Below are 13,805 nucleotides of genomic sequence, written 5' to 3' on the forward strand. Positions count from 1 at the left end.
TAACTGAGTCTGTAAAGTTGTATAGCATGGAGTTGTTTACCAATGTACCTATGGGTTGTCATTTGAAGGTACTGAAGAGGCTGCTTAGATCTATCTATAAATATATCAGAAAGCATTCTAGTTACTAGTTTCTTTGTCTCCTCTGTAGTACTACAGTTCATATGTTGAGATTGTAGTTAAAAGGGAAGTGAAATAGCACTAGGTTTGGTCCATCCTATGTGTCTATGTGAACATGAGAGAAAGTGCAGTGTAAGCACATATGATCCTATAGGACAAAAGGTTCTGATTTTTGGGAACAATACATTGTGCACCCATATGTGAATTTATAAGTACGTTAAAGTTCTCAGAAGTCTGATTGCTAGGAGGTAAATCTTCTCTCCCCTGACTCTCAAGAGCAATTTTGTGGATTCCAATCAACTGCAACAACAAAATTCTAACAGAGGGAGACACTCACAAGAAAAACTTCAATGTGAAATTTTTCAGTGATGAAAAAGAGAGGCTTTTGCAGTCAATTGTAAGAACCAAAGGTTTACTTGTTTGTTTCAAGTTTTAAAAAATAACAACCAAAAAAACCAACAAAAAAAACCCTCTTCAAAAATACTTCATATAGAACTTCTGTGTAGTCATGATATTAACCATTTGTTACAGCTGTAAATTCAACGTTTAACATTTTCATAGTGCAGATGCTTGTCTACTTATAGCATGTGTCTACAGGAAAGATGGGCAAAACTGTAGAGGTATTTCTCAGTATGGAAGGTAATTTAAATATTTTGATTGTCAGAAATAACTTATTTTTGTAGTTGCTGACAGCATCGTGTTAGATCCGAGGATTGCAGCATGGCTGATAAACCCCAGTGACACAGTTCCTTCTTTTGAATGTTTAATACAGAAGTATTTTAAAAAGTCTTTTTCTATGGGAACAGTAAATGCAGATACAGGCACTTTGAAAAATACATCAGTAAGTAGTATGTTTTAAATTGTTTGTGGTTGGGTTAAAAGGGGAAGGGAATTATGAAAGAATTGGTTTTGCTTACAAAATATTGAAAAATAAAAAATAATGCTTTTCTGGTGGAAGAAAATTATTAATACTACTTGTTGGAAACTAATTTTAAATGGGAGCAGGGAAGGGTTCACTGAATTCTACTGAGATGGGATCGTATTCTCCAGGAACAGCTGTAAAATTCTGCTTCAAAACCATAAACTTCAGTAACAATATCAATTAATGTATAATCTGATCTTTTTTCTTTCTACCTCCTTGCAGACAAATTTGGTTTGCAAAATATCTAATGCCTTGTTCTCTAATTTCTGTGAACTTGTAGTCTGTATTTAGTTAATTGTTATTAACAATTTTGCTGAATTTCACAGCTGGTAGACACCACATCATAGTCTGAGGAACAGTAGGGAGTCAAATGTAAACCTCCAAGCATGTGTATGAAAAATCTGCCTATTTTTATTCTCAGTAAGAGAGAATGTATGATGAACTTTTTAAGAAGCTATCCCCAGCACTATAGAAATATCTTACTGTCTATTAAAACTGATTTAATGATTGTTACAAAGTTTTGGTATTTGTATTTTGGACCGTGGTGATCTACTCTGGACACAATAGCCTTCAGAGGTTGTTTGAATTATAAAAATAGATGTACAGCAACTTAATGTTGGTGGGTTGTTTTTTTTTTTTTTTTTTTTTTTGAAACCTTTCACTTTTCAGAGGCCTTGCTTGTTTAGATAGAAGTATTGTAACGTGATTATAGTGCTCCTAGGATACAAATCCACGGATGTCAAGTGGTCCTAGGAGTCAGTTGTATCAGCACATACCCATCAGTATAGACATTTCTGAGAAAAACAGTCAGTTTACTTTAAAACACTAGCTGTAAACTGCAGTTCTTCAGAAGCTACTTCATGAATTAAGCTATTAGTGTAGGGAATGGACAGACAAACAGGCAGAATCTATAAACTTGTTGGTTATTTCTATATGTAAAGTCCCCTCCTGTGAGTCAGCATCCTTAATCTTCTCTTTCCCTAGCTCGACTCAGTCTTTTGTTTTTCACATATCACATCTATTCTTAGTTATAATTTCTCAGTTTTGTCATCCAAATTCCTATCTCTAAGTTAAATACTGAAGTCTTATTTCCTTCCTGCCCTACTTCAGGTCTAGTTTGTTTCCTTGCCCCAACCATCTCCAGTGCCTTTATGCTGACTTGTTTACCCAAGTTCCAGTTAATGTCACCTTCTAGCATCCTGTGATTATTCCCCCCATTCTTTATGCAATAAATTTGTTCCCTGGCCTCTCCCAGTTTCTTTTTTGCTTCTTTTTTGCTCAGTGAGTCCCAGTTCTTTGTGTGAATCCTAGCTCTTTGACAGATTTCTCCCTTCAACCTTCTTGTTCTGACTTTACTGGTAAGTTCCTAACAGTTGTCTACACTCCCAGATGGATCCATGCCAGATGATATTTCATGTCTTGTGCCCCACTACTGCAGTTAAGCACTCTCTGTATTGTGCTGCTCTTGTCCACCTGCCATAGTACTTGGAATGACTGTTGTGTTATTCTGTAGCCTGCTACTTACCCACACACCTCTCTAGCACAGAATATGTGCTACTTGCTCCTTGTCTGTATATTTGATGCTGTGCCAAAAGGCTCATTAAAAGGGGTCATAGTCCATATACCTTGAAACCTTTGCTGAAACAGGTGCTAAACATCATACTGCTCTTGTCATTGCTCCATTTGCTGATGAGAAATCTTGGTGTCAATTGAAACCTGTCTGGTCTTCCAGAATGGGATCAAGCTGTCTGTTGCTGAAAGCATAGTATTTCTTAGACAGCTCGTTTGTTCCAGAACCATTGGATACAGACAAGGTTTCTTGGAGACAGGTTGATGGGTTTTCACTGGCATATGGTCCTGCTTAAATTAATCTGTCTGGGGTAGAGAGAAGTCCTCACTGATAGGACTAGACTTTCATAAAGCAAGGGTGACCACCAGTGCATCTAGAGATTTCAGCTTTGAAGAGAGCCCTCTGCATCCTACCTTCAAGGGCCTACCACTTCTCAGTCTTGCAGTGTTCAAGTCAGCTATAGGCTGAGGGAAGCCTATAGTGTAGGTGTCCATATTGTCTACTCACAAACAACCAACGCAAACAGTTCTGAAGTTGTGTAGACTAAGACCCTTGAGCAGATGGGGAACGTGCATGGACTGTCAGTGGAATTAATTATCCCATTTTAATTCTTTTCTGCTACTGGGGTTTTGCTGGGACACACTTCCCACTAACAGACATCAATTTATGCAGAATCTGTTTAGTTTTATCTGCTGTTATCTTGAGTCATGTGGTCATTTCAAGATAAAAACAACTATGGTCCAGTCTCCAGTGTGTTCTGAATGACTGCAACACTAGTGCCCCCTTTTTTATGGTATGTGGCAGGCAAACACATCTGCAACAAAGATTACCCCAAAACTCTGGTGATTACATTTTTAGCATGAAATGTAACTTTTTGTAACTAATGGGTGTCTCCCATGTTTCTGTTATGCTCAGCACTTCCTTTAAAAATTAGTTGGACCGATATGATAAAGTTCCTGTGATGGTTGTTCTTCCCCAGCTGTGTACCAGAATGCCTGCCTCTGTAGCAATAATGTGTTATAATTTGTCCTAATATAAACTAATTTTTAGTCAGTTCTGGTTCTATTGTGTTTGTGCATCAACAAGTAATTTGGATTCCTTCTGCATTCTGTTTGGATCAAATAATGGATGAAGCATTGCTCTTGTCATTCTGCATCTGCTGTAATGCTTTGGTTCCAGATGTCTGTTTTTCTTCAAATGATGGGGCTTGTTTTGCAAACAGTAGGCCACAGTTGTGAGGTTTGTGTCCAAGGCAGATTTTTATACACCGTTTGGAGGATGGATTGTGTTTACCTGTTGATTTAAAGCTGGCTTTTGCACTGTGAGGTGTTGTGGTTTAACCCCAGCTGGCAACAAAGCCTCATGCAGTCGCTTGCTCATTCCCCTCCAGTGGGATGGGGAGAGAATTGGAAGGGTAAAAGTGAGAAAACTCATGGGTTGAGATAAAGACAGTTTAACAGGTGAAGCAAAAGCTGTGTGTGCAAGCAAAGCAAAACAAGAAATGCATTCACCCCTTCCCATGGGCAGGCAGGTGCTCAGCCATCCCCAGGGCAGCCGGGCTCCATCACATGTAACAGATATTTGGGAAGACAAATGCCATCACTCCAAATGTACCCCCTACTTCCTCCGTCTTGCCCCATCTTTTATATGCTGAGAATGATGTCATATGGTATGGAATATCCTTTGGTGGGGTCAGCTGTCGTGGCTGTGTCCCCTCCCAGCTCCTTGTGCACCCTCAGCCCACTCACGAGTGGGGTGAGAGGCAGAACAGGCCTCGGCTCTGTGTGAGCCCTGCTCAGCAGTAACTGAAACATCCCTGTGTTATCAGCACTGTTCTCAGCACAAATCCAAAACGTACAAAACATAGCCATTGTGGCCAAGTTACCCCAATAGTTCAGCTATATTCTCAGAAGTATTAACACAGAATAAATGCCTCTTTTTATGCAAATAACCCTTTGTTTAATTTCACTCTTTTACATAAAAAAATAACTATCATAACATGTCATACTTAATTCCATGTAATCTATTTTCCTGCTTCCAACACAGACCAGTATGTGATTCTTGGGGAAGAGTATATGGACATAACTTTAGTCCTGTGGAATGCTGTCTTACATTCTATGGTTTGTGGCCCAGGAGTTTTACAGGACAGTGCTAGTGCTTTTGCACTTAATGGCCTGGATATAAATTTATTTCATAATTTTGATTGTTCAGGTGTCGTTGAAGATACAGGCTGCAGGAAAGAAAATCTACATCTACAGCATTTTCCACATTCCCATCTTTCCTCACAGGAATTTAGTAATGAAAGGCAGCACTTAATTGTTTACATTTTGTGTATTAGCTTGATAAATTCAATAGGTTGACATTGTTTATTTTTAGTGGTCATGTTCTTAGAGCTAAGGATCATATTCTCAGTGTCTGTATGTATTTCAAAATGGTCTTCTAGCCACGTGAATGAGGTGGCATGGCTCTGTGCAGATCGCCTCTGGAACAGAAGGGAAGGAAGTGAATAGTTCAGGCACAGAAGAACATCAGTACTGATAGGGGGAAAAGTTACAAAGAATTTTTCCTCATTTTACAAATAGTAATAGAATTCTGACTTCAGTGTCAAAGGCAGTGTAGTGATACTATTTCCCCATACTTGGTCTGTGCAAAATGTAAATAAAGGATCAGGTAAAATCTTGAATATTCATGATCTGTGCTGCTCTGTTTGTGAATTGTTTGGCAAAGATCCAAGAATGTTACTAAAATGTTAAATATAACAGAAGACATACAGAAAAATATATTTATGTCATTTAATCCCTTTTAAAGTAGATAGTATTCTAAATATTTTTAAGTTGGCATTAAAACTACTGTTTGTTTTTTTACTTATATCAGTATCAAAACATGAGTGTGAACTTGGAGAAGCTTTATAATGTAATGATGGACCTTGCTCATGACTTGCAGGTAAGATAAAAAGTAGTTACTCTGGTACAGCTTCAGAGGTATTATCATGAATTGAAGAGAGGTAGTGATGTGTTTCTCATTCAAACCAGAATCTGCTCGAGTTAACCAGGTGGCTTTGATCCTTAGTGGTTTACAGTGCTGGTCAACATTTAAAATAAAGTTGCCCATCAAATTCAACATTTTCTCCAGAAGGAGGAAATGGTTAGTCTTAAGGTTAATCTTTAGAAGAAACTTTTCCTCTGCAACAGTCAACTAAATGTTTAAATGAAGATTCTAAGAACAGGAAATGTTTAGAATATTGTGTTTGTTCTTTTGGTATTTTAAAGCTATATCAGTCAGGCTAAAAATTGTTAACAGTTAAAATAGTGTAGCCATTTTTTTTTTTTTTTTTAATATGGTCCTTGGGTACGAAAACTCTCAGCATATCTTTTACTTTAGGTTGTGTTAGCCAAACACTGATCAAACACTGGCACAGGCTTCCTAGAGAGGTGGTTGATGCCCCAAGCCTGTCAGTGTTTAAGAGGCACTTGGACAATGCCGTTAACAATATGCTGTAACTTTTGGTCGGCCCTAAAGTAGTCAAGCAGTTGGACTAGATGATCATTGTAGATCCTTTCCAGGTGAACTATTTTATTGTATTTTAGCCTTTATTGCAGTTCAGAATGCATCTCAAGAAGTCTTTTAGTGGAGTGGTTTTTTGTACGTTTGTTTTCTCCCTGTAATCATATACCCAGAAAAGCGTCAGAATTGAGGAATATGCTCAGGTTCTGGTGGAAGGTACATCATAGAATCCTAGGGATTTTCCTTGAAGTTGATGGTATCAGGTGTAGGTCTTTGGCTCCATCAGCTAATGCTCTTCTTAATCTGGATATCTAAGTGGCCCAGCAGTATGATGAAACAATTTGTGAAGGTAGGCAACAGGGAAACACCAAAGGCACAGAAATACCAAAGGCAAAGAAACATTAAGAGCCAGCCTACAAGAGGAGTTTTTAGACAAGTGCTGCTGTGATTGCTTCAGGGATTAGAGAAAAAACAGACTTCCTGTTCTTTGTAACTAAATTTGGTACATAACCTGATCATCTTTTATTTTCTTCCTAATGAAAAAAAAGTTATGAATTCTGAATGGTTGCTTAATTGTTCAAGTGAATAAATAAAAAGGGATAATTGTATGTCCTACTATAATGGAGCTCACTCTAAAAATAGACCATTTGGAAAAATGAGGTATAGTATCCCTGTACAAAATAATTACTATTACAAAGTGTATTATGATTCCACACAAAATGAAGTTATTATGGTCTACAGTATTTAGATACTATATTTCACACTAAGTAGTATTTCATTCCACAAACAGTGTTGTCATATAAAAAGGGATTATACAGAAAGTGAAATACTGCTTACTGGAAAATAGATCCGCATAATGACACTACTATATGTTTTAAGATTAAAATTGGCTGATACTGAAGAATTTATTTGTATCTTCCTTTACAGGTTCAAGGTTTGTGGAAATTATTTTGCACATTAGAGCTTCCACTTATCAAAATTCTGGCAGGTATGAAAGTTCAGTTCAAAATAGGAATATTCACTGTTTTCACACAGCTGCTGACTATGCTTATGTAGTATGTTATACCTCAGAATACTAAATGTTATCTTAAGCTTCATAACAGCTGTGTGAGTTTGAGTTTCCATTTTATAGTCTAAGCATGTAAGATTGAAATTGTCAACTGTAAGTGTTCTTAGTATATAATTGTATTTACAGTGATGGAAACACACAAAATACATGTGAACAAACAAGAACTGAAAAAAACATCAGAGATTCTGGGGGTAAATTTTGTCTTTTTTTTTTTTAAATTGTATAACATCATCTTTCTGCTTTTACTGAGGATAACCGATTAAAAATAGAAGGAATCTTTGTTTTATCACATTTTACATGATAGTTTGGGATTTTTATTATTATATATATAATTAATGATATTTACTTTTTAGAAGATTCCATGTTTGTTTAGGCAAGCAAAAAAGAGACATTTGCTTCATTAACCTTGCCTCAGAACTGAGATCGCGTTGCAAAATGCACAGTCCTTTTGGGTTATATGTTGTAGAGTAAAAATTGTAATGACTCTTTCTGAACCTACACTTATCAATAATGATCTTCCTGAGAAGTTATAGATATTTCTCTCTTTGCAAATAAAACACTCTACAATTTATGTGTTCTGAGGGTTCTAAATTTGCCATTTCTCCATGGATAAAAATAGCTACAGGAAAATTCTATTTTGTAGCATAAAATCTGACTAGATAATCATAATGGTCTGAGAGATTATAAATTTACCAGAATAATTTACACAGCTTTGTTTCTCACAGATCTCTGGAGTTGTCAGTAAACTGAATTATTTTCCCACAAATTTTGGTGGTGCTTACTACAGTAAATCCAGTTCCTAGATCATGAAGAAAGTTAAAGAGTATATAATCAATCTACTAAAGCAAATGTTGATAGCCATCAGTGATTACACATCATCAAGCACCCTATGTTTAAAATGTTTAAATAGAAGTCAAATATACATGTTAACCTAGGAAGTAACAGATATTGAAGAAAATAATAATAAAAACAGAATAATTCTTATGTACTAATTTATAGTTGCGACTCAAGGAGCTTGAACAGGAAGCTCATCAAATTGCTGGAGAACAATTCCTTTTGACCAGCAGCAGTCAACTTAGAGAGGTAATATTTATATTACTATTATTATAGAATTTATTAGTTCTGTAAATTGTTATTGATACAGAAGAATACTAAAGCATATAAAATTGCCCTTACAGCTTCAGAATTTTTTTTCTTCAGTATTAATTATCTTATTTTCTGATTTTAATGGAGGACATATCAGTTTTTCATAAATCTGGCAATGTTTGATAATTTGTATTTGAATGTACTTCCATAAATTATGCATTTTGATTTGAGTACACTACTTTTTCAATAGCTCAAAAATAAAGATTTGATCTTTTCAATTCTGAGTTAGTTCTCTTTGCTACTCTGTGCTCTATTTTCCTTTAAATCTGTTTTCTAAACTTAAGATCAGGCACCAAATAGTTTCCCTTCCTGTTTCAGCACTTGAAACACCAAAACATTTCTCTTATGTGTTTTTTCTTATTGTAGGTACTATTTGAAAAGTTAAAACTGCATGCACTATGTGAGAAAGTTCACAGAACTGAAATACAACAACTTGTGTCCACCTCAGAAGTTGTGGTGAGATGGGGAGGGGTTTTAAAACAATCTGCATGATTTAGCAAAACTTTTAAGTTATATTCCAGTGAAACTGTTATTTGTCTAAAGTTTTTCTATTAATCTTGACTTATTTTTATATTGTACTAATTACATTTCATTTACTTATGTCAGAAATAAAAGTTGTACTTCATGATGGGGAAAAACAAACTAGCTACTAACGTTAAACTTTAGCTATAAACTAGCTTTAACCAGGGTTAAAAACTTTATCACCAGCATACAAGTATGACCATGTTCCTCAAAGGAGGGAGACTTTCTTACTGGTCAGATTTTGGTAGCTCAGTATGATTGACTGGTTGGGTGAAAGAGACCACTGGTGAAAGAAAGGAACATTAATGTAAAATCTGCTGGTGAAGGAAATAGCAATCCAGATTTTCTCCTTGCCATTAGGAGATTTGGGCTAAAACCATGTTGTCACCTTTTTATGGACCCTTAAGTCATTCATCCATGATAGGTAAAGAGGTCTGTAGGAAATTATTTGATACCTGTGGTTTGAATTGGGACTTGTCACTTTCTTTGTATGGTCCAGTGTTTTACTTGTGTGCATGAGTTTTCCTCAGGCTTTTTCCTGCCCCCACCCCCCCACCTCTCTGTGGAGATGCTTTTCTTCTGTAACAACTGTTGCATTTGAAGTAAGATCTGCAGGATCTTGATAGCATCTTGTTCCCTTGGAGCAGTAATGAGGAAACAATTTAGATATTTTGATACACCTATATAAGAGATCAAATATACCTTCAGATTCAGTGCAGTAAGTGTTGCATATATGAAGCTTCTCCAGTTCTTTCTTCTGTTGGTGTTGGGTCAGATAATTTTCAGCAATTCAGACATTCATGTGTGATCCCACACAAGTGCAGAAACCTGCTAAAAATAATTGTCTAAAAATGATGAAGTCAAGACCAAATTGCAGACTTCTTGGTAACTTGAGGTCCCTTCCTAATCATAGAATCATTTGGGCTGGAAAATACCGTTAGGTTCATGAAGTCCAGCTGTAAACCTAACACTTCCAAGTCCCCAAGTGCTGCACCTACATATATTTTAAATACCTCCGGGGTTAATGACTCATCCATTTCCCTGGGCAGCCTGTTCCAGTGCTCAACAACCCTTTCGGTGAAGAAATTTTTCCTAATATCCAATCTAAACCTCTCCTGGTGCAACTTGAGGCCATTTCCTCTCATCCTATCACTTGTTACTTGGGAGAAGAGACCAACACCCATCTCACTGAAACCTCCTTTCAAGTAGTTGTAGAACACAATAAGGTCTCCCCTCAGCCTCCTTTTCTCCAGATTAAACCCCAATTCCCTCAGCAGCTCCTCTTAAGACTTGTGCTCTAGATCCTTCACCAGCTTCATTGCTCTTCTTTGGACATGCTCTAGCACCAAAATGTCTTTCTTGTAGTGAGGGGCCCAAAAACTGCCTGAACACAGTATGTGAGGTGCAGCCTCACCAGTGCTGAGCACAGGGGGAGGACCACTTCCCCAGTCCTGCTGGCCACACTACTGCTGACACAAGCCAGGAGGCTATTGCCTGCCTTGGCCACCTGGGCAAACTGCTGGCTCATATTCATCCAGCTGATGGCCAACACCCCCAGGTCCTTCTCTGCCAAGCAGCTTTCCAGCCACTCTTTCCCAGGCCTGCAGTGTTGCATGGGGTTGTTGTGGCCCAAGTGCAGGACCTTCCACTCGTCCTTGCTGAACCTCATACAATTGGCCTTGGGCCATCGATCCCACCTGTCCAGATCCTTCTGTAGAGCCTTTCTGCCGTCAAGCAGATCAACGCACCCACTCAGCTTGGTGTTGCCTGCAAGCTTACTGAGGGTGCACTCGATCCCTTCATCCAGAACATTAATAGATCATTTTGTTAAGGTAATAATAGTAATGGACTTCCTCCTCAGAAGAGAATAAGCTTCTGTATAGCTGCACCTGTTGCTCATTTGGAGGCACTATTGTTTTGCTCTAGTTTACATGGGAGTCAAATTAAAGTACGCTAGTCATTGCTGGGAATGAACACTTCTGGGGAAGGTAGAAAGGTAGTACTTGTTTCTCATTGTGAAAGGCGAAACTCAACTTTTGGGCCAAGTGTATGAACTACCAGAGACAATCTCTGAGGTAAAGTCAACAATATGACCATAAAACCCACACACTATTCAAGGAGAAGGAGTTTTCATAGATCAAATATTAAATATTAGAGGGTGACAGAGAACCTTGGATATGGGAGGGGTCAGTGAAATAAAATGCATTTCATTGTTTTGTGGGAACATAAGTTTTGTTGCAGTAATCATAGCAATACTTTCATTTAGTCCAGTACTCTCTTTCCAACAACTGCTGAGACTTGATTATTTAGAGAAAGGTAGGCTTAAACCTTCCAATAGCTAAATACTACATAATTAATATGTTGTTTTTCCCTGGTAGCAAGAAAAAAACTTGTTCTTTTAAATCTCCATTTTGGTACAGTTGCATCTATTTTTCACTTTGAACTGCTGTAGTTCCAGATATTTTTCTTCTACTTATAAATATCTAATTTCTATTTTAATAATTTCATTCTATTTCTTAACAAAATTTTATGGCAATTTACAATCAAAGTCATCAGAAATATGCTTTATTTTATTACTTTTGGATTTGACAATTTCAATTTTTCTTAAAGGTCTCCTGGAACTTGTATTAGGGGACAAGATGAGAAATTCTCCTGTTGGGTTTTATGTGTGTGTGTACAAATACATATGTGTGTATATATGTATTATTTTGTATATTTTTATCATGTTCTTTCTTGCATTGATTCTGTGTAGCATGAAAAATAAAGGACCATAAGTAATCTGAACCCCTGCCCCATGCCCCCATGTTTTCAGAGTTGTGGAAAAGTTTGTATGCCTGCATGTCTTTTTGTCCCTGTCTGGGATAGGAAGGGAAACGAAATGGGAAGGGGTAATCTCCTGCCCTCCTGCAGAAGGCCAGAAAGAATGAAGGCTTCCTTGGGCCTAGGGTGACATAGCTTGAAGGGCATTATTCTTTAGCCAGTATTTTGTCCATTTAGCTAAGTGAGAAAATTGCTTCCTCCAAAATTTATTCTGTTAAGATTGTTAAATAATATAACTTTACAGAAAAGTATACCAGTAATTCTCATTTTTTATTTTGCAGCTAAACAAATTGCAAGATCTTCATCCTTTGCCTAAGATAATTTTAGAATACCGTCAGGTGAGCATATATTTTTCACATAATGTAGTTACACCGAAACAAAATTAGCAAGAAAGATAACATATTCACAGCTAAATAAATTAAATAAAAAAGTTGGCTCTAATGTAAGTTCATTCAAATATTCCTTTAAATTTTGAAATTGTAGGTATTCTTAAGAGTTTTTAAATTTAATATTTATACTTCTGTTTTACACTACGTTAGATTATAGCTAGCAAACAACTCTGTTGCAAAAACATTTGGAAAATACTGCTATTAAATATGTCTGGCGTTATAAAGTACACTCTTATGGCAAAGCATTTATTTTTTGGTTTCTGAAGAAATACTCTGCAGAAAGTGAATGAGGTAACTAGTTATGGGTTTTTTTAGGTGAAGAGTCTCCTGAAAATCCAAAATGATGCAGTTAGTCTGCTTTCATGATTAATGTTTGGGTTTTCAGTAGATAGTTTCCAAGATCTGAAAAAAAAAAAAAAAAAAAGTGTGGGTTTGGATTTTTTTGTGTGCTTGGCTTTTTTCTGTAGTTCATTGACCTGGGGATATAAAATGTAAAAGAATAAATTCCAATAGTTCATTTACTAATATCTGCAAAGACCTGGCTTTAGGGTATAACCGAGTACATACCTATCTTGTGCTAATAAATCCAGATATTAGTGAATATACATCCATTATTTACTAAGATAAAACTGTATTTTAAAAATATACATTTGGAAATTAACATCTTCAATTTGAAAAATCTCTTATTTTTATAAATAAGCATTTATCCAAACTTTTATGTAATTTAGGTTCATAAGATGAAATCAACTTATGTGGATGGACTACGAACATGCATGAGAAAGGTAGAAATACAAAAAGTAGCCTGTAAAATATGATATTTTAAATCATACAAGGATGTGAAATGATTGCAGTGCTTACAGTTTGAGAACTTTTATACATGGAAAATTATAAAGTATTTATTTTTTATTTTGTAGTCCTGATTGCAGTAAGTCTTTACTACTGATATTTACATGTAACAAAATTTAGATATATGTCTTCATCCCTTTGTTTTTTTGGATTTTTACTTTATTTGGCTACAGGGTTTTATTTCCTCTACATGGAATCAGACAGGAACTGTGACTGGCAGACTTTCAGCCAAACATCCAGTAAGTGAGCCTATTGGAAGACTTACATTTTAATTAGAATTTTAAAATAATATCATTTATATAAAATATATAATACTTTTAACACATAAAATATTCATTTTTACCGAAGTCTAGCAGTTGCCATGCTGTATATAAATGGTGGGCAGAAAAAGCTTATTAAATTGGTGTTTTACTCTAGAACATTTATTCTTATGAATATTTTCTGTTACCTGTGGATCAGAATTGAATATTATTACCTAAAGTTTACCTGAAGTAGAGGGATAGAATTGTGAGCCATGCATGCACCTTCTAGAATTCCACTGAATAATTCTTTGTAATGAATTCCTGGTGTTCACGAACCACTGCTTGGAAAGGATCAGTGAGCCATGGAAGGTACGCAGGGGATTATGGGAAAAAAGGGAAGCTCTTCTGGAATTTGGCTTCAGGCCTCACAGCAGCAAAGGGCTAAGCTGGCTGTGCTGTTGCTCTGAAAGTCTTGCCAGATGCTTATATGGTTGTGACACTTGGGCTCTGTGCTTCCTTTCTTGTCTTTGGCTGTAGTGATCTCCATGTACATGCTTGTAGCTGAAATGTATTTTATTTGACTTTCTGGACTGCTAGAGGCTTGGGTTTTTTTTTTTTTAAAAAAGTGACCGTTTTAAGGATGTATTTGAATATATTT

The 13,805-nt window shown here is 36.4% G+C and overlaps 1 protein-coding gene across 1 annotated transcript in view; it reads left to right on the forward strand.

Annotated features, from left to right (window-relative positions):
* The window catches only part of POLN (DNA polymerase nu), a 103,239-nt gene that overhangs the window by 13,633 nt on the left and 75,801 nt on the right, over nt 1–13,805 (forward strand). The window contains exons 6-14 of the mRNA XM_032987335.2: nt 801–958; nt 5,484–5,552; nt 7,041–7,101; nt 7,309–7,373; nt 8,182–8,265; nt 8,695–8,784; nt 11,952–12,008; nt 12,788–12,841; nt 13,079–13,144. Of these exons, the coding sequence (XP_032843226.2) occupies nt 801–958; nt 5,484–5,552; nt 7,041–7,101; nt 7,309–7,373; nt 8,182–8,265; nt 8,695–8,784; nt 11,952–12,008; nt 12,788–12,841; nt 13,079–13,144 (704 nt within the window). The remainder of the gene's footprint in view (nt 1–800; nt 959–5,483; nt 5,553–7,040; nt 7,102–7,308; nt 7,374–8,181; nt 8,266–8,694; nt 8,785–11,951; nt 12,009–12,787; nt 12,842–13,078; nt 13,145–13,805) is intronic.

This window comes from Tyto alba, unplaced genomic scaffold, assembly GCF_018691265.1.
Source record: "Tyto alba isolate M040663 unplaced genomic scaffold, T.alba_DEE_v4.0 Super-Scaffold_6, whole genome shotgun sequence".
Taxonomy (NCBI): domain Eukaryota; kingdom Metazoa; phylum Chordata; class Aves; order Strigiformes; family Tytonidae; genus Tyto; species Tyto alba.